Below are 21,244 nucleotides of genomic sequence, written 5' to 3'. Positions count from 1 at the left end.
AGTGAGAACATGTGGTGTTTGATTTACTGTTCTTGTGTTAGTTTGCTGAGAATCATGGTTTCCAGCTTCCTCCATGTCCCTGCAAAGACATGAACTCATCCTTTTTTATGGCTGCATCGTATTCCATGGTGTATGTGTGCCACATTTTCTTTATCTAGTCTACCATTCATGGGTATTTGGGTTGGTTCCAAGTCTTTGCTACTGTGAACAGTGCCACAATAAACATATGTGTGCATGTGTCTTTATAGAAGAATGAAGAATGACTTTAATCCTTTGGGTATACACCCAGTAATGGGATTGTGGGGTCAAATGGTATTTCTAGTTCTATATCCTTGAAGAATTTCCACACTGTCTTCCACAATGGTTGAACTAGTTTACACTTCCACCAACAGTGTAAAAGTATTCCTATTTCTCCACATTTTCTCCAGCATCTGTTGTTTCCTGACTTTTTACTGACTGCCATTCTAACTGGTGTGAGATGGTATCTCATTGTGGTTTTGATTTGCATTTCTCATTTATTGATTTGTGTATGTTGAACCAGCCTTGCATACCAGGGGTGAAGCCAACTTGATTGTGGTGGATAAGCCTTTTGATATGCTGCTGGATTTGGTTTGCCAGTATTTTATTGAGGATTTTTGCTTTGATGTTCATCAGGGATATTGTTCTAAAATTTTCTTTTTGTGTGTGTGTCTCTGCCAGGTTTTGGTAACAGGATCATGCTGGCCTCATAAAATGAGTTAGGAAGGAGTCCCTCTTTTTCTATTGTTTGGAATAGTTTCAGAAAGAATGGCACCAGCTCCTCTTTGTACCTCTGGTAGAATTCGGATGTGAATCTGTCTGGTCTTGGACGTTTTTTTGTTGGTAGGCTATTAATTATTGCTTCAATTTCAGAACTTGCTATTGGTTTATTCAGAGATTCAACTTCTTTCTGGTTTAGTCTTGGGAGCGTGTATGTGTCCAGGAAGTTATCCATTTCTTCTAGATTTTCTAGTTTATTTGCATAGAGGTATTTACAGTATTCTCTGATGGTAGTTTGTATTTCTGTGGGATCAGTGGTGATATCCCCTTTATCATTTTTTTATTGCATCTATTTGATTCTTCTCTCTTTTCTTCTTTATTAGTCTGGCTAGCAGTCTGTCTATTTTGTTGATCTTTTCAAAACAACAGCTCCTGGATTCATTGATTTTTTGAAGGGTTTTGTTGTGTGTCTATCTCCTTCAGTTCTGCTCTGATCTTAGTTATTTCTTGCCTTCTGCTAGCTTTTGAATTTGTTTGCCCTTGCTTCTCTAGTTCTTTTAATTGTGATGTTAGGGTGTTGATGTTAGATCTTTCCTGCTTTCTCTTGTGGGCATTTAGTGCTATAAATTTCCCTGTATACATTGCCTTACATTTGTCCACAGATTCTAGTACCTTGTGTCTTTGTTCTCATTGGTTTCAAAGAGCATCTTTATTTCTGTCTTCATTTTGGTATTTACCCAGTAGTCATTCAGGAGCAGGTTGTTCAGTTTCCATGTAGTTGTACGGTTCTGAGTGAGTTTCTTAATCCTGAGTTCTAATTTGATTGCACTGTGATCTGAGAGATAGTTTGTTGTGATTTCTTTTCTTTTACATTTGCTGAGGAGTGTTTTACTTCCAATTATGTGGTCAGTTTTAGAATAAGTATGATGTGGTGCTGAGAATATTCTTTTGATTTGGCATGGAGAGTTCTTTTCTTTTCTTTTTTTTTTTTTTTAAATTTACACTTAGGGTGGAGAGTTCTGTAGCTGTCTATTAGGTCCACCTGGTCCAGAGCTGAGTTCAAGTCCTGGATATCCTTGTTAATTTTCTGTCTCATTGATCTGTCTAACATTGACATTGGGGTGTTAAAGTCTCCCACTATTATTGTGTGGGAATCTAAGTCTCTTTGTAGGTCTCTAAGAACTTGTTTTATGAATCTGGGTGCTCCTGTATTGGGTGCATATATATATTTAGGATAGTTAGCTCTACTTGTTGAATTGATCCCTTTACCATTATGTGATGCCCTTCTTTGTCTCTTTTGACCTTTGTTGGTTTAAAGTCTGTTTTGTCAGAGACTAGGATTGCAACCCCTGCTTTTTTTTTTTTTTTTTTTTTTTTTTTTGCCTTCTGTTTGCTTGGTAAATCTTCCTCCATCCCTTTATTTTGAGCCTATGTGTATCTTTGCCTGTGAGATGGGTCTCCTGAATAGCACACCAATGGGTCTTGACTCTTTATCCAGTTTGCCAGTCTGTTTCTTTTAATTGGGGCGTTTAGCCCATTTACATTTAAAGTTAATATCGTTATGTGTGAATTTGATCCTGTCATTATGATGCTAGCTGGTATTTTTTGGCCCATTAGTTGATTCAGTTGCTTCATAGCATTGATGGTCTTTACAATTTGGCATGTTTTTGCAGTGGCTGGTACCGGTTGTTCCTTTCCATGTTTAGTACTTCCTTCAGGAGCTCTCGTAAGGCAGGCCTGGTGGTGACAAAATCTCTCAGCATTTGCTTGTCTGTAATGAATTTTATTTCTCCTTCATTTATGAAACAGTTTCATAACTATGTTTGGATATGAAATTCTGGGTTGTAAATTCTTTTCTTTAAGAAAAGTTGTTGGCTGGATATGAAATTCTGGGTTGTAAATTCTTTTCTTTAAGAAAAGTTGTTGACTGGATATGAAATTCTGGGTTGTAAATTCTTTTCTTTAAGAATGTTGAATATTGGTCCCTACTCTCTTTTGGCTTGTAGGGTTTCTGCTGAGAGATCTGCTGTTAGTTTGATGGGCTTCCCTTTGGGGGTAACCTGATCTTTCTCTCTGGCTGCACTTACCATTTTTTCCTTCATTTCAACCGTGGTGAATCTGACTATTACATGTCTTGGGGTTGCTGTTTTCGAGGAATATCTTTGTGGTGTTTTCTGTATTTCCTGAATTTGAATGTTGGCATGCCTTGCTAGGTTGGGGATGTTGTCCTGGATAATATCCTGAGGAGTGTTTTCCAACTTGGTTCCATTCTCCCCATCACTTTCAGGTATACCAACCAAACTTAGATTTGGTCTTTTCACATAGTCCCATATTTCTTGGAGGATTTGTTCATTTCTTTTCTCCCTTTTTTCTCTAATCTTGTCTTCTCACTTTATTTCATTAAGTTGATGTTCAATCACTGATATCCTTTCTTCCACTTGATTGATTCGGCTATTGAAACTTATGTATGCTTCATGAAGTTCTTGTGCTGCATTTTTCAGCTCCATCAGGTCGTTTATGTTGTTTTCTACACTGGTTATTCTAGTTAGCAATTCGTCTAACCTTTTTTCAAGGTTCTTAGCTTCCTTGCTTTGGGTTAGAACATGCTCCTTTAGCTCAGGTGAGTTTGTTATTACCCACCTTCTGAATCGTACTCTGTCAACTCATCAAACTCATTCTCTGTCTAGTTTTGTTCCCTTGCTGGCAAAGAGTTGTGATCCTTTGGAGGAGAAGAAGTGTTCTGGTTTTTGGAATTTTCAGCCTTTCTGTGCTGATTTCTCCCAATTTTTGTGGTTTTATCTACCTTTGGTCTTTGATGTTGGTGACTTATGGATGGGGTGTGGACGTCCTTTTTGTTGATGTTGATTCTGTTCCTTTCTGTTTGTTACTTTTCCTTCTAACACTCAGGCCCCTCAGCTGCAGGTCTGCTGGAGTCTGCTGGAGGTGCACTCCAGACCTGTTTGCCTGGGTATCACCAGCAGAGGCTGTAGAACAGCAACCATTGTTGCCTGACCCTTCCTCTGGAAGCTTTGTCCCAGAGAGGCACCCACAAGATGCCAGCCAGAGCTCTCCTGTATGAGGTTTCTGCTGGCCCCTACTTATATATTTTTTTATATTATTATTATACTTTAAGTTCTAGGGTACATGTGCATAACGTGCAGGTTTGTTATATATGTAAACTTGTGCCATGTTGGTGTGCTGCACCCATCAACTCATCAGCACCCATCAACTTGTCATTTAAATCAGGTATAACTCCCAATGCAATCCCTCCCCCCCCCATGATAGGCCCTGGTGTGTGATGTTCCTCTTACCGAGTCCAAGTGATCTCATTGTTCAGTTCCCACCTATGAGTGAGAACATGAGGTGTTTGGTTTTCTGTTCTTGTGATAGTTTGCTGAGAATGATGGTTTCCAGCTGCATCCATGTCCCTACAAAGGACACAAACTCATCCTTTTTTATGGCTGCATAGTATTCCATAGTGTATATGTGTGTTGGCCCCTATTTGGAGGTGTCTCCCAGTCAGGCTACACAGGGATCAGGGACCCACTTGAGGAGGCAGTCTGTTCATTATCAGAGCTTGAACGCTGTGCTGGGAGAACCACTGCTCTCTTCAGAGCTGTCAGGCAGGGATGTTTAAGTCTGCTGAAGCTGCACCCACAACTGCCCCTTCCCCCAGGTGCTCTGTCCCAGGGGGATGGGGGTTTTATCTGTAAGTCTCTGATGGGGGCTGCTGCCTTTTGTTCAGAGATGCCCTGCCCACTGAGGTGGAATCTAGAGAGGCAGTCAGCTTTGCTGAGCTGTGGTGGACTCTGCCCCGTTTGAACTTTGCAGTGGCTTTGTTTACACTGTGAGCATAAAACCGCCTACTCAAGCCTTGGCAATGGCAGATGCCCCTCCCCCCACCAAGCTCCAGCATCCCAGGTCAATCCCAGACTGCTTCACTAGCAGTGAGAATTTCAAGCCAATGGATCTTAGCTTGCTGGGCTCTGTGGGCATGGGACCCGCTGAGCCAGACACTGGAGGGAATCTCCTACACTGCTGGTTGCTAAGACCATGGGAAAAGCGCAATATCTGGGCAGGAGTGTACTATTCCTCCCGGTAAAGTCTCTCACAGCTTTCCTTGGCTAGGAAAGGGAAATCCCCCAACCTCTTGCACTTCCTGGGTGAGGTGATGCCCTGCCCTGTTTCGGCTTGCCCTCCATGGGCTGCACCCACTGTCCAACCAGTCCCAATGAGACGAACCAGGTACCTCAGTTGGAAATGCAGAAATCACTCACCTTCTGCGTGGATCTCACTGGGAGCTGCAGACTGGAGCTGTTCCTATTCAGCCATCTTGCCTGACTCTCCCTGATTTGCATTTCTCTAATGACCAGTGATGATGAGCCTTTTTTCATACATTTGTTGGCTGCATAAATGTCTTCTTTTGAGAAGTGTCTGTTCATATCCCTCACCCAGTTTTTGATGGAGTCGTTTGATTTTTTTCTTGTAAATTTGTTTAAGTTCTTTGTAGATTCTGGATATTAGCCCTTTGCCTGATGGATAGATTCCAAAAATTTTCTCCCATTCTGTAGGTTGCTTGTTCACTCTGATGATAGTTTCTTTTGCTGTGCAGAAGCTCTTTAGTTTAATTAGATCCCATTTGTCAATTTTGGCTTTTGTTGCCATTGCTTTTGGTGTTTTTAGTCATGAAATCTTTGCCCATGCCTATGTCTTGAATGATGTTGCCTAGGTTTTCTTCTAGAGTTTTTATGGTTTTAGCTCTTACATTTAAGTCTTTAATCCATCTTGAGTTAATTTTTATATAAGATGTAAGGAACGGGGCCAGTTTCAGTTTTCTGCATATAGCTAGCCAGTTTTACCAACACCGTTTATTAAATAGGGAATCCTTTCCTCATTGCCTGTTTTTGTCAGATTTTTCAAAGATCAGGTGGTTGTAGATGTGTGGTGTGATTTCTGAGACCTCTGTTCTGTTCCATTGGTCTATATATCTGTTTTGGAACCAGTGCCATGCCGTTTTAGTTATTGTAGCCTTGTAGTACAGTTTGAAGTCAGGTAGCATGATGCCGTATGGAGGCCATTTTTATCTCATTCAAGGTCACCTGGCACACTATTAGCAGTTAAGTGGTTACTAAATGAATGACTAAATAATAAGTATTTATTAAACAAAATGATGTGTAGGATTCATTGTTTAATAGGTACTTTTTGTTTTCTAAATATAATATAATATGGACTATGCCCTTTTAAACGGCACATTCTGCCCTCTATCACAGGCAGGCTCCTTTCCCACACCCTTTTTCCTTTGAAAATCTCTGTGCTCAGAAGTTAGATATTGGAATTACTTCCCCCTGTGTCTTAAATTGCCATGAATTCACCCTGTGTTTTGGATTGTTGTTGCATCCTGAGAGGGATGTTCTACTTTCCTTGGGTCATTAGAAGTCAAAGGGAGAATGAACAACAGAATACAAGGTGATTGTGAGACATCCAGGAAGATACCCAGTCAGCAGAACCTAGGGAAACAAATCTAATTATAGGACATAAATAATAAGAGAAACTAAGCGAGAGAGAGGTAAGGAGGAGCCAGAAAGAGAAAACTAGGATGATGTGATTTAATGGGCATTAAAAGGAGGGAAACCTCAAGGGTGATGGGGGGATTGTGTGATATCAAATGCTGCAGAGAGCACCAGAATGCAGAGAACAGATCTCTGCCTCTAGAGGTTGATATCCTCCAAGAATGCAGCTTCAGAAGAGGGGGCTAGCGGTGAGGAAGCGAAAGCTTTGGACATGGCCGTTCATTCTAGAGGTCTGGTAGTAAAAGGTCAGTGATGATGTCCCCCTCCTTTATTCCCACAGGGAGTGCTTTTAGATAGCCTCTGGGAAGGGGAAAGTCAGGGGGTCAGACTTGCTCCCCCTCCATTTGAGAAGTCACTTCTTAGCCCATTCTTTTCATCACCTTGAAACTCAGTGTGAAATGTCTATCTAGTGACCTTGGACAGGGTAGCCTTCTGTCTGTTCTGCATCCAGCTATGGCCCAGCTTCCTCATATCAATGTACACAATGAACCCTGAGGGAGGCTAAATGGTAAAAGCTTCAGGTAAGTGTGCTAAAGCTACATGGGGTTCAGGTGTTGACTTGAGGGTGGGATGGGGTGTGGACAAGTGAGATCAGACATTGTTATTTTGGGACTAGTTAATGTGCTCCTTTGACCAACATGATGTGGGGCAAAGCTTTATGGTGTAGGTAAGAGGTTGGAAACTTAACTATTTTCAGTACTAGGTAGGTATCATAAGTGAGTGAAGTAGGCAGGGCAGGCCAGGAGTGAAATGTGAAGTGCAAGCCCCGTTTAGAATAGGACAGAGGCTACTCAGCACCAGCTAATTGTTGCCTCACAGGGATGTGGTCCCAGTAAGCATAAGGCACAGAAGCAGGGAGAGTCTAGATTATTCTAGGAGCTGAATAAAGAATAGTGTGGCTGGAATGCTGTGAAAGGAGTAGAGATGTGAGTAGGGGTCTTGTAGGCCTTGTCAACATTTTGTGACCACGCAGTGGGAATGACTGGGGGCTGGCAGAGAGGGAAGAGTATTTTTATTCCCTTTCATTACCTTTCCAGGACAGCCAATCACAGCCATCTTACCTTATTCAAAGTAGTTCAATGGGGCTACTATTTCCTCAATTCTATAATGAAAATATTGAAGAACAAGCTTACCTCCTGGGCAAAGAAAGTTTGTTTTTTGGTAGGAATTTTGTAAGCATTGCATGTTTTCTTCCCTGCTTGCAAAATGCATAATTTATCTTTTGGGAATGGGGCATCCGGGTCTTAATGTATTTAACTTCAGAACAATACATTAGGTTATTGTTGATTAAATCCATTTGTTTCCCACAAGAAAACAAAAATGATTAGTTATATGGTGAGTACTGGGTAGTTTTCAGTTTTATAAAGGAGATCTGATCGAGAGTCTCCCATAACAATACCCTTTACTGATACGAAAAAGCATAGTAGAAGAAAAGGCTTGATAAGAGAAATCAAGTTTTGATTGTTTTTATTTTTATTTTTTTAGACAGAGTCTCACTCTGTTGCCCAGGCTGGAGTGCAGTGGCATGATCTTGGCTCACTGCAACCTCTGCCTCCCAGTTTCAAGCGATTCTCCTGCCTCAGCCTCCTGAGTACCTGGGATTACAGGAGCCTGCCATCACACCCGGCTAATTTTTGTATTTTTAGTAGAGACAGGGTTTCACCATGTTGGCCAGGCTGGTCTCAAACTCCTGACCTCAAGTGATCCACCTGCCTCGGCCTCCCAAAGTGCTGGGATTACAGGTGTGAGCCACTGCATCTGCCCAAGAGTTTTGATTTTTAAAAAACCTTTGATATATCTACAAGATATGCAAATGGTGATGCCAAGGAGGCAGTTAATGAGGTAAGCCAGGAGGTCAGGACTTAAGATGTGTTTGGGAACCATTAGCTTATAAATGCTATCAAGGCAATAGGAATGGCTGACATCAGATAAGAAGAGTACATAGATGGAGAAGTGAAAGGGACCCACATGTGAGCCTTAGCTTCAGTCTTTACTGGTCCTGTGGAGGAGGCAGTGGATCTGCAAAGAACCTGAGAAGCAGCTAGGAAGGAAGGAGTGAAACTGGGGGAATGTAGTGTCACAGAAGCCAAGAGAAGAGAGTGTGGTATTTATGATAAAAAGGGAGAAAGTTGAAGAGATTGAAAGAAATATAGCAATCAGGAAGTCTGTATTTTAGTAACTGGTCTATAATGACATGTGAGCTGAATTTTCTTATGAGTTCTTTTCTTATTCACCTCTTAGATATCCACAGATATGCCCTTAGTTTTTGTTTTGTCTGTGATCCTCCCCAGTGCAGTCCAGACTCAGGGTAGATTCTGGTAGATTTCCTGCTCTAGGTGAATTAGTAGTGCTTTCCATGACATATCCCCTAATTTTCTTGCTGATTTTAGGCACCCTAGATGTTGCAAATATTTTACTACCTGCACTGACTTTACAGATTGTTCCTTTTCCTCCTCTGAAGAAGCTTGGAAGTCTTCAAAGTTTCCACAAAAAAAAAAAAAAAAAAAAAAAAAAAATACTATTTTTTTTGGGGGGGGCTTTGCTTGAAAGGAAAGCACTCACCTGCCCAGTGAGATTTCCCCTGAGCTTCAGGTCATCTTGCACGAACATGGCAGTAACCCTCTTTTTTCTCTTTTCTTTGAAGTCTCCATGAACCTATTCCTTGGAAACTCTTCCTTTTTCTTGATTAAACTTCCCTATCTTGTCCTACTCCACTGACTAATGATGTTAATTGATGGCTAACATTTGAGATTAATTAACTTTGATGAACTTTGTTTTTCTTTTCTATTCTTTTCAGCCATTATTTCAGTTCTTCCCCACTCCAACTCTCCAACCCCTTCCCTTTGAATCTTGTGGTATTGACAGCTGGTCTTTGTCACATGTCTTGTTGCGCTGAAGGTTTGTGAGATGATTCTGTGTAATTCAGTAATAATAATTAATTTGTACTATTATTAATTTGTACTAATTATATCAGTAATGATACCAACAATGCTGACTGCCATTTATTGAACTCCTTTATGTGGCTGAGAGCTATGCTAGGGATTCCAGGTGTATTGTCTTATTTCATTTTCACAAAACCCCATTACATATTCATTTATTTACTAAAAATGTTTTTTGAACACTTGCCCTATACTGGATACTGTGTTAGGTGCTAGGGTTACAGTGATAAACAAAACAGTCTCTGTTCCTGAAGAGCTTAGGGTATAGTGGGAGAAATAGATGTTAACAAAGTAAAAATAACTGTTTAATGATGCGATAAATGACATAGAACGTGTAACAGAATAATAAGATCTATTTTATTTTACTTTATTTTGTTTAGTTTTATTTATATGTTTTGAGACAGAGTCTCACTCTGTCACCCAGAGTGGAGTACATTGGCATGATTTTGGCTCACTGGAACCTCCACCTCCCGGGTTCAAGTGATTCTCCTGCCTCAGTCTTTCAAGTAGCTGGGATTTTAGGGGTGCACCATCACACCTGGCTAACTTTTTTGTATTTTTTAGTAAAGACAGGGTTTCACCAAGTTGGCCAGGCTGGTCTTGAACTCCTGACCTCAAGTGATCTCTCCACCTTGGCCTTCTAAAGTACTGGGATTACAGGCGTGAGCCACCACACCCGGCCTAGAAGATTCATTTTAGGTAGAGTGGTCTGGGAAGGTTTCTCTTAGGAGGTGACATATTTAAATTAAGGCATAAAGAATAGGAGGACCCCAGCAGGCAGAGGAAAGGCCTGCAGGAAGATGTAAATAATTAACATAAAGAACTTTTCCTTTAATAGAGAAACTAAAAGAAGATCAGGGAGGTTACATAGAGAGTGTCAGAAGGGTAAAGCTAGCTGAGGCTGGAGGTGGGTCAGACCATCCGGGGCCATGGAAAATGTATTTCTTTCGAGTGCATTGGGAAGCCTTCAGGGTTTTAAGCAGGCAACTGAAGGATCCAATTTATATTAAAAACATTACTCTGGCAGTCTTGTGGAGAGGGGGTTAGAGAGGGACAAGAACAAAAGTGGGGAGAACTGTTTTGAGGTTAAGGTAGGATTCAGGTTAGAGGTGGTGATGGTGGGATACAGGATGGTGGTCAAGGAGTTGGGGGAGCAGTGGAAGGTCCAAGAAATATTTCTGAGGTAGAGTCCAAAGCGCGTGGTGACAAAGACGCTGGAGTCCAGGGATGACTTAGATTCTAGGCTCAAACAATGGAACTGATGTGATACCATCCTCTTCCTTTTTCAGTCTGGGAGACTAAGGCTCCAAGAGGTTAGGCACTATGTCCCAGGAGATGTGTCTAATAAACATTGTACAAGTTGAGCATCCCAAATCCAAAAATCCAATATCCAAAATGCTCCAAAATCTGAGATTTTGAGCACTGCATTGACATGAATGAAACTCAAGGGAAATACTCATTGGAGCATTTTGAATTTCGGATTTTTGGATCTGGGATACTCAACCAGTAAATATAATGCAAATATTCCAAAATTTGAAAAAAATTTGAAATCTGGAACATTTCTAGTCCCAAGCATTTCAGACAAGGGATGCTCAACTTGTATCAGGATATGAGCAGGGCCCATCCAACTCCAGAGACTACAGATGTAACCAACACATTGTATTATTTCTCAACAAGTCAATCCTACTGCTTTCTAAAGGGAGAGAAGTGGTTGTCTTCTGGATTATAAACTCTCTGTCAACCACAATTCCATTTGCTTAGTTATCAAAGAGAGAGTCAATGTGCTGGTGTGTTATCTTCAGCATGTTTTGGCCTGAAGTGGATTGGAAAATATTATTTGAATTACATGCTGGAAATGATGTTATCCTTAGGTGTTTGACCCAGGTAAGCAGTTTTAAATCTGAAGGATAGGAGGTGATAATTCTATCCAAGATATTCAGATTCCTTTGCCAGGAACAATAGGAACCAAGCTTCCTGCTCTTCGTTCTCTCTCATGGGATCAGAAGATGTGTCATTCCTGAATTCCTTAGAGGCCTTTCAGCAACTTACACGACGTTGTCAAGGGCAGTTGCCCTGGAAAAAGTGGGTTTACTCTGTGGGAAAAAGAAGAAGATGAAGTAGGTTAATTGGAACTGGAACCTCAGCCCACCCCTCATAACTATAGAGGAGGATTGGAGACTACTGACAGGCAGATAGTAGAGATATTGACAGCACAGGGCAGGATTAAATTAAAAAACATGTAATTTGAAAACTCAGTTATGCATGGTGACCCTAACACAAAATAACTCATTGGATATGTTTTGGTGATGTCCCAAGACTTTCCGTATGCTGCTGGTGTTTGTGCATCTGTAAGATGACCCTTTTATTTTTACTTTATTTGCAAAATCATAGGTCTGTGGAGAGAGGCAAGAATATAAAGACGTGGAGCAATCATGGGTTTACCTCTTTGGAATGATTAACTGTGGAGTAAATTGTGACAGTAGCATTTTCTATAGGTGTCGAGATTTCCGTTTCCTGTAAAAAGAATCATACCAGTTTGACTTATACAGAGACAAAGAGATTAATGCATAGATATATTCTTAGGAAAGACTGTGTGACAAAAAAGAGAATATGTCAAAGTTCTTCCAGAGGAAGGCCGGGGAATGTTTAGTGGAAGACCAAGCACCACTAGCTAACAAACTCGTGAGGGTTTAGTGGCATTTCCTGAGCCCCAGACAGAAGAGCAACACGGCAGCAAACCAGTGGGCTCAAGAGCCAGAGAAAGACAGCCTTGCTGTATGAAGGGAAAGAAGTATTCTTGTCCTTTATCCAACTCTACTTTCCTTCCTCCATTTTTTGAGAAAGAACTTATATACCAGATAGTTATATTATACTTTTTGTCTCAAATTTTTACTAGCTATGACTGAAACTGCCCATTTTGCCTGCTCCATCTTTTGCTATAATTCTAACTGCCTGGTAATCCTGTCATTGGGGTCTCCTCAAGCATGGGGAATGGGTAGAATAGGAACACTTGGCCTTAAGAATGGCTCTGTGTGGAATGCACGTTACAGAAATAATAGCAGAAGTCCCTACGCCCCTCAAAGAACCTACTCAAAGATTTTGACACTTTAAATTAAAGAAGTAGTTAGAGAATTATCAAGACCTCGACTGGGCACAATGGTTCATGCCTGTAATCCCAACACTTCGGGAGGATGAGGCAGGCAGATTACTTGAGTGCAGAAGTTTGAGACTAGCCTGGGCAACGTGGCGAAACCCTGTCTCTACAAAAAGTAGAAAATTTGTCCTGATGTGATGGTGCGCACCTGTAGTCTCAGCTACTTAGGAGGCCGAGGAAAAAGGAGCACCTGAGCCTGAGGAGGTTAAGGATGCAGTGAACTGTGATTGTGCCACTGCACTCTCCAAAGCACATTTTTTTTTTTCTTTTTGCTAAACAGAAAGCTAACACATTTGTGGGAAATTAGTGTTTTGATTTGTCAGAGTGTGAGTTAACTTGTCTTCAAGAGGAATTTGCAAAGGCAATAGAAATGTCTGAGCAAGTGAGAGTACTCCTTCTTGCTCCCTGTCATCAAGGAGCATACTTTGCAAATATAGGTGAAGGGAATCCAAGATTTCTAGATAGATCATTGCTTACATCATTTGGAAAATACTAAGCTTTCCTGGCTTATTTTTCAGAAGATATGAAAACTGGCCTCTCAAAATGTATAGTATTATTTAGAGACGTGCCACCTGCAGGTCCTTTATTTAGGGGTGGTGGGGAGCTGCGGATGCATGACAGATGAGTTGCTGATGCTTGACCAAGGCCATCCTGTTATGTTGTAGATGAGAGGGGAGGAGTGAAACATTGCTCATGGTTTAGTGGCCTCTACTGTGCCCCTTTCCCCTCTTGAGAGACTATTTCTGAGCTCCCCTAAGACCCCTACATCCACAGTGAGAAGTCAGACCCCTGCTATGGAACTATGTCCATAGGAAACTTTCAAACTTAGTGGAACTCTGACCCATTCAGCAAGTATTTACTGATCATTAGGCTAGGATACAGGGCAAGAGAGAGGAAGACATAATTTGTACTTTCAGTCAGCTTGTAATGAAGCTGAAGGGACAAGACTTACTGACGTATCAAGCAGTTGGAGAACGGTGTAAAGCAGGGTATGAATAAACATGTCCTTAAGGGTGAGAACGGCAGACACCAGAGTGGTCTAGCACAGAACTTTGCTGCCCCTGTTGCTGTGGCTGTCTTCTCCTCCCCTCAATGGTCATTTGATCAGTCAGATGGTTGTGGTGACAAGTTTGTGAACAATGGCTGTAAAACTGACAACACAATGGCGTATAAAGCTGAAAGGACTCACCCTGTTTGAATGAGTGACTGAAGCATACACAGTGTTGTTCACTGGAGAGACTGAAATATACTCTATGTTCCCCGCAGACTCTGCTGTTAACATAGGAAGGCACAGTCAATGGCAGAAGGACTCTGGGACTGCTCTCCCAGGACCTCACCCTCCCCAGTGCACACTGTGTCCCCAGATAGGCAGGTGTTTGAAGCATCTGCTTTCCTGAGGGACCACTCATTCTTGACAGTCTTTGGAGTTCTGGGTGAACCTTCTCAGTCATGTGGTCTATTTCTGAGCACATCTCTTGGGGTAGGAGGTGGTGTTGAGGTCCCCTAAAGCTTCAGAGTCTCCCTCAGGCTTCACATGTGGGTCAGGAAGCTCCTGGGACCAAATAGCACTGCCTATGGAAGGGCTAAAGACACCTTGTTGGCAAACATAAGGAGCCAGTTATTTCACAGACAGGATATTATTAAGCTTTTCAGAGGTCCCTATAGTGGATTTGATTATTTTGGAGATGAGGAACTGGAGGCTCAGAAAGCTTAACTGACTTGTGCAAAGCCATACAGGCAGTGATGAAACTGGAACTCAAATTCATGTCTTCCGACTTCAGACCTTATGCCTTTTCCTCTACAAGCGATGTCATGCATCACTCACGCATGAAATGAGACCCAAAGCCAATCTTGAGTCCAGAGCCTGTGTTTGTGTTTCTATATCATGTTTTCTCTTTCCACTGTGTCTACCTATTGCCAAAACCCTGGCTCAATAGTAATGATGCAGTCAGATAGTTTGGTTTTGTGTCTTGGATGCTTTAATCCTGCCTGTGCCCTGGACTTGCTGGGTGACGAGGAATGATCGCTTTCACTGGGACTTAGTGTCTCCATCAGCAGGGTGGTGAATGAACCTGATATCACCAAGAGAAACTGTGTGAGTGACTGGTTCACATGCCTGTGCCTGTGAACCATGTAGACCCATGATTACAGGTCATCTCCTCTCACACCATGTGGTCTGAGTAATGACATTCTGACTCCCTCCTCTGTCATTATCCAGCCCTCTGTCATCCCCCTTTCTCTTCCATTTGGCTCTTCCCATCTGCTTTATGATGGAGAGTTAAGAGTCTGAATGCTCACCAGGGCCCTGTGTTCGCTGAGTAGACAAAGGTAGAGAATCTGAAAAATAAAACCAGAAAATTGAAATGTGTGACAGCAGTGGGAGAGGCATTTCACCCCCAACCCTATGAGTGTTGGGATGTGGTGGGAGGGGACCCAAAAGGAAGGGCAAGCAGCCCTGAGACAGGGTCCTACTTTTCCCTGTAGGATATTTCTCTGAGGATATTAGCAGGTGCAAGATCACACCCCCAGATCATCTCAGTGGACTAGCTAAGCCGGGGTTTGCAGCCTCCCTCCCTCCACCTGTCCTCCACAAGAGATCCTTGGGAATCAGAGGCCCCAAACTCTCAATCCCTGGAACCCTGGAGAGGAGACAAGTAGGAAGAAAGGAAACCTGCCTCTTCTTTTCCTCAAAACAAGTAACAGCATTATGATGAAACCGGTGACTATGCATATCCCAAAAACCACAAACAGAATCATTTTGGTATCTGTATATTGAATTTTAACATCTGAAAAGAGAAAAAAGAAATGACATTTGAGACACATCAAGTGATGTGTTCTTGGAGCCTTCATGGAGCCTCTTCTAGGCCATATTTGGGGGCTAGGTAGGTTTATTTATACCCAGAGGCTTTGGGGTGAGAGTCCTATGTGGCAGGCAGGGGAGGGTGGGGCCCAGTGGAGTTGTAGGGAGAAAGCAATCGTACCTTCCCAGGCCTTTGCTTTTGGGTTCTGAGTGGGTTGGAGGAGGGATTGGGGAATGGAGAGGAAGGAAGGAGAGTCCTCTGGGAGTACTGAGAGATGCAGAGCTCCAGAGGGCATCTGTCCCCTCCCAGCAGCATTTTCTGCCTCCCACTGGGCCACAGTTTTGGAAATTATGTAGGATGTGAGGACGCATTACACCCCGCAGCTGCTCAAGGCTCTCAGACCTGAGGCAAGCTGTTACCTCCGCAAAGCTTCTGGGCAGAGACAGAGAAGGATAAATTGCTGACAGCATTCTCTGCTATGCAGGTGTAGTCCTGTTCACCGGAAATCCTGGGGTCCCAGGAGGTAGTGATGTTTGGCTCACTTGAAAGTGTGCTTCCCAAGGCCTCCCATCTGAATGAGACATTGTCATCTGCATCCTCCACAGAGCAAGTCAGATGGATCTCACAGGTCCTATTCTGAAAGAGCTGACTGTAATTGTTAACTTGTATGTTCCTCAGTTGTCCTGTTTGCAGAAAAATAAGATCCAGATTAAGGACAAATGTCTTGGCTCAGCCCCCTGTGAAAAATATCCTTCACCTCAATGTTTTGTATTTCACCTTTGCTGTATATATTATGGTCTGTAGATTCTGTAAAGGACTCTGCTTTTATTGCCCAATTGATGGTAGCAAGGTCTGGGATGACCAAATGATGCAGGACATCAGTATGGGACAGGATAGCCAGCAGAAGAAGTGGGAAGGGAGAGACAGGTTTCCATCAACTAGTTGGATAGTTTTGGGGTGGTCATTTTATATTTCTGGGCTCAGTTTATCCCTGGGGTCCCTTCTAGTACTTGCACTCTGCCCCTGTGTAAAGACAATTTGGAGACCAAGCCGAGAATTCTGAGGGCACCTCAGTGAGGTCAGAAGCCAAAAGACCAGGTGCAAGAGTCCTGTTTCCTCTGCTATCAGAATTACCTAACTGGGGTGGAAGATGGAAGCATCACTTCCTTGGGGAATTTGAATCTATGGGGATCCTGGTTGTCACTGTATCTAAAGCTGGCTCCAATAGTGAGAAAGAGACTCAGATGTAGAAGGTCAGCAAGACAGAAAGGAAAATGCTGAGAACCAAAGAACTGGGGAAGGAAGAAGTGAAGAAGATGAGAAAGCAAGCAGGCAATTCTGGGGAGCAAAGAAGTGCAGCATATCTAGGCATGTGAGATGACATGTGATGCAGATATTTCTGAGAGCAAAGACCAGGAAATACTGCCTAGTAAGATGTAACTGTGAACCAATGGGAACATGGGAGCAAAACAGAAAAGGCTACTGACTTAGCCTTGGCCTGAGGTTTGAAATAAAGATGACCCAACCAGGAAGAGAATGACTCCAATTCTCTGATTAGAAGAGACCGAGTAGTGCTTTAAGCTTAGTTGAGTAGGAGTTGTGGAGTATCTGTACTGAAATCTTACCAGAACAGAGTTTTCATGTATGGGAAAAGTGTTGGATTTGGAGTCAGGAAGACCTGAATTAAGATCTTGGCTTTGTAATTTACTGGCTACATGACCATGGACAAATTACTGCTATATCCAAGCCTCAGTTTCCTTATCTGTAAGACTAGGTAATAATACTAACTTCTCAGTTAATTTTGAGGAATAAATGAGACAGTGCCTGATACAGGGATAGCAAATATTTGTCATGAAAGTCACATCTTCCTCATCCAATGTTGATGGCTGAACTAAAAAAAAAATCCATCTTGCTACCTTTTTCCACTTAATGAATATGTAAGGACATTTCCACATGTATATAAGTGTGTAAGTATATCTCAAACTTGGTTTAGTCTAAAGGACTCCTGTTTTTCTCTCCCAAACCTTCTCAACCTACAGTTTTCCCCACCTGACTTGTTGACAACTGCATCCTTCCTATCACTGAGGCCAAAACCCCTGGAGTTATTGCTGACTCATATCTTCATCTCATACTCCCACATCAGGAAATCCTGGTGGCTTTATCTTCAAAATATGTCCAAAATGCAACCACTGCTCACCATCTCCACTGCTACCACCCTGATCCAAGCTAGCATCAACTCTTGTATGGACTATTGCAATGGTCTCCTAATTGGGCCCTTGGCTTCTACCCCTCTCCTTTGAACTCTATTCTCAACAGAGCAGCCAAAGAAATCCTTTAGACAAGTAAGTCAAATCATATTACTTGTTTGCAAAACCTTCTGATGGCCCTCAGTGTCACTGAGAGTACAAGCCAAAGTCTTTGTGATGGCTCTCAGTCCTTATGCGATGTGGCCCCTGTTTCCTTTCTGGCCTCATTTTCTATTACCTCCCCCTTCGTCTGCTCCTAGATGTTTGGCCTCCTTGGTGTTTCTTGAGTAGGCTAGGCACAGGGGATCTTGCTATCTATGCCAGATGGCGTGGTTTCCGGTTGTCTGCATGGCACACTTCCTCACTTCCAATAGGTCTTGGCTCAAATGTCATCTTTTCAATGAAGCTTGTTCTGATCACTCCTTTTAAAATTGTCCCCTGCTCCCTGGCACTCTTGATGCTTCTTATGCTGTTTTAATCTCTCCTTTGTTCATACCAATCAGGGCTTTCTTACATGCTATATCACTTGTTTATATGTTATGTGAATTGTTTATTACCTGCCTCTACTTCCCTTCCAGAACGTCAGCTCCATGAGGACAGTGATCTTTGTCTGTTTTGCTCACTGATGTATTCCAGGTGCTACAACAGTGCCTTGGACATTATCCATGTCTAACAAATATTGTTGACTCAATTAATAAACTTATCATGGCTTCAACATTTTCTTAACTTTAAACTCTAGGCAGTTGTATTAGTTTGTTTTCACACTACTATAAAGATACTACCTGAGACTGGGTACTTTATAAACAAAAGGGGTTTAATTGACTCACAGTTCTACATGGATGGGGAGACCTCAGCAAAACTTACAATCATGACGGAAGGGCAAGGGGAAGCAAGTCGTGTCTTGCGTGGCAGCAGGAGAGAGAGAGAGAAAGGGCCAGGAAGTGCCACACTTAAAACCATCAGCTTTCATGAGAGCTCACTATCATGAGAACAGCACGGGGGAAACCTCCCACATGATCAAATTAGCAGCCATCAGGTCCCTCCCTTGACATGTAGGGTTTACAATTCGAGATGAGATTTCGGTGGGGACACAGAGCCAAACCATGTTAGCAGTCAGTCCTAATTAATTGATATTGGCCCATAAAATCAAATCTTTGCCATTCATATCCTGGCACATATCAAGAGATTGAGCAATGCTAAAAATCAAATCTATATAACTTATACCTTGAAATTCCTGGCAGGGCGCGGTGGCTCAAGCCTGTAATCCAAGCACTTTGGGAGGCTGAGACGGGTGAATCACGAGGTCAGGAGATTGAGACCATCCTGGCTAACACGGTTAAACCCTGTCTCTACTAAAAAAATACAAAAAATTAGCCGGGCGTGGTGGGGGCGCCTGTAGTCCCTGCTACTCGGGAGGCTGAGGCAGGAGAATGGCGTAAACCTGGGAGGCGGAGCTTGTAGTGAGCTGAGATCCGGCCACTGCACTCCAGCCTGGGCGACAGAGCGAGACTCCGTCTCAAAAAAAAAAAAAAAAAAAGAAAAAAAAGAAATTCCTTTGCACTATCATAAAAATACCTGGTATAGCTCACACAGTTCTTTGTGTATGTGCCTTTGAAGGAGATGGCACCCTAAAAATCCCTGAAAGAGATCAGTATTGAGCCTCAAGAGGGTGGTTGTTGCAAGATAAGTCATACTTGGTCTTCTCAACAATGTTAGAGGAACATTATCTCAGCAAACATGATGAGCCTGGTACCATTTCAGGCTTTCCATTGGATGAGTCTCTCTTCTCTGCAGTATCCTACACTGCCTTGATAATTACTGGTCACCCAGGGTGAATCTGCCTGTAGTGGGTTGAATAATGACCTCACAAAAGATCTGTCCGTGTCCTAATTCCCAGAATCTGAATATTACCTTATTGGACAAAAGGGTCTTTGCAGATGGAATTAAGTTATATGAGATTATCCAGTATAATCTGGATAGTGCCCAAACCCAATGACAAGTGTTCTCATAAGAGAAAAGCAAGGGGATGTTTGAGACAGACAGAAGAAGAGAAGGAGGCAATCTGACTATGGAGGTAGAGATTGGTGTGATGCAGCCACAAGCCAAAGAAAACCAAGGAGTGTTGACAGCAACCAGAAGATGGGACAGGCAAAGAGCAGATTGCCCTCTACGGCCTCCAGAGGGAGCACAGCCCTGCCCACACTGTGATTTTGGACTTCTGGCCTCCAGAACTGTGAGAGAATATGAATTTGTTCCGCCACCTACTTTATGGTATTTCTATTTCAGCAGCCTCAGGAAAGTAATACATTGCCCCAGGGTGATTTTTCCCTTTTAGTTAGAATCGCTTGTGTAGAAGTTTTCCAGACATCACCTCTTTCCCATTACGTTTACCTGTTTGGTGTTCTATTCTTCAAGGACATGCCTTTGACTAATCTAACATGATAAACCTGCCAAATATTCAGGGGATACTAAAAGTTAACTTGTAATCTGTCTGTGGAGACATTTTATTTTAACAGTGCTTTTTTGAGTACCATGTCTTAACCCAAAGAACTCTGAGTGAATTTTAGACACTACAGGCCCTCAAGTGGATAAGAATTATAGAATATCAGTGGTCTTTAATGTTTTCTGGTCTGATTGCCAATTTAATGCTTGAATCTCCTGCTAAGTCTTTATTCTAAAGCCATTAATGGCATCTCTGAATATCACTGGTTGCTAGGGAGGTATTTTTCTGATATTGACTCATAAGCAACCTCATTATAGTTTCCACAATTTTATGTTGATAACGTTTTCATTCTTTTTAATCTTGGGAAGGCAGATTGTTGACTGGTGATTAATATGAGCCATTGGGGGAAAATACTGTTAAAAATTAAATAAACTTGACAGAAAGGATGCTTCTCATTATCAGCCTATCTTTGCAGAGAACTTTCTAGGTAGACCACTGTTCTATACACAGATCACTCTACTGGGTCAGACTAGCCTTTGTGAAAAGGGAGGTGTTGTGGCAGGTAGTTATGTGAGAAGTGCTGCCATTACTATCTCTGTGACTTGTACGCAAATCACTGTGACTGAGGCTGTGCCTCAAGGGTATAAGATCTGTACCTACCTCATGGAGGCTTTGTGAGAATTACATGGCAAATACATGTAATGCACAAGGCAACACTATCATAAATATTTGATTTCCATTACTTCTGCTACATTTCTGGTTGAAGAAGACCATTTTACTGGAGTGAAGTAATTCTGAGCTGGGACACAAGACAGGCTCTGTCCTCAGCTCTGTCATTAACTGGCTTTGCAATGTCATTGTGTTGACACTGACTCAATGACTCCAAATGCCATATTCTTTACCATTAGGTGATAGTGCACATTTGAAATCACATAGGATTGAAATACATGTATATTTTTCAGTCCATATGGAATTAAACCCCATATTTTGACTCACTGAATATCCTCAGAGTGTAACTGGACAGCTTTACAGAGGTCTCTGTGGTTATCTGGGCACCGTAAGAGCCTGTGTCTTCCATCTCCAGGTTGCTGAGTTTCAGGGAGTAGGACTGGGTGAAGTTCAGTCGCTTTCGCTGTTTAGGATGAGTCACGTGGATTTTTGGACTTTCGGTTTCAGAGGGTTCTATGAAGGCAAGAGATGTTCCATTGCAAAGCCAAGTGATGGACGCAATCATCTGTCCAGCAGGTAACTCCAGGGGAAGAATTACTGACTCCCCCAGAACCCCATTCACCATCAGTGGGGTTGAGCTGCTTTGTGAAACTAGATTCCCTGTAAACACAGAAGGAAAAGGTT

At 42.3% G+C, this 21,244-nt stretch overlaps 1 protein-coding gene across 2 annotated transcripts in view; it reads right to left on the bottom strand.

Annotated features, from left to right (window-relative positions):
• Positions 1 to 10,891: 10,891 nt before the first annotated feature.
• The window catches only part of SLAMF6 (SLAM family member 6), a 37,387-nt gene continuing 27,034 nt past the window's right edge, over positions 10,892 to 21,244 (bottom strand). Inside the window, exons 2-8 of one of the 2 annotated variants that reach the window (XM_073008220.1) lie at positions 20,888 to 21,220; positions 15,622 to 15,885; positions 15,077 to 15,187; positions 14,700 to 14,738; positions 13,591 to 13,670; positions 11,690 to 11,761; positions 10,892 to 11,340 (exon numbers count right to left, since the gene is read on the bottom strand). In XM_073008220.1, coding sequence (XP_072864321.1) covers positions 11,293 to 11,340; positions 11,690 to 11,761; positions 13,591 to 13,670; positions 14,700 to 14,738; positions 15,077 to 15,187; positions 15,622 to 15,885; positions 20,888 to 21,220 — 947 coding nt within the window. In that variant the 3' untranslated portion in view covers positions 10,892 to 11,292. Of the gene's footprint in view, positions 11,341 to 11,689; positions 11,762 to 13,590; positions 13,674 to 14,699; positions 14,739 to 15,076; positions 15,188 to 15,621; positions 15,886 to 20,887; positions 21,221 to 21,244 lie in introns of both variants that reach the window. The other variant, XM_007976487.3, reaches the window with a different exon arrangement.

Source organism: Chlorocebus sabaeus, chromosome 20 (genome assembly GCF_047675955.1).
Source record: "Chlorocebus sabaeus isolate Y175 chromosome 20, mChlSab1.0.hap1, whole genome shotgun sequence".
Lineage (NCBI taxonomy): Eukaryota > Metazoa > Chordata > Mammalia > Primates > Cercopithecidae > Chlorocebus > Chlorocebus sabaeus.
The sequence above is the reverse complement of the archived record's forward strand: the minus strand, read 5'-3'. Positions and strand labels throughout refer to the sequence as shown.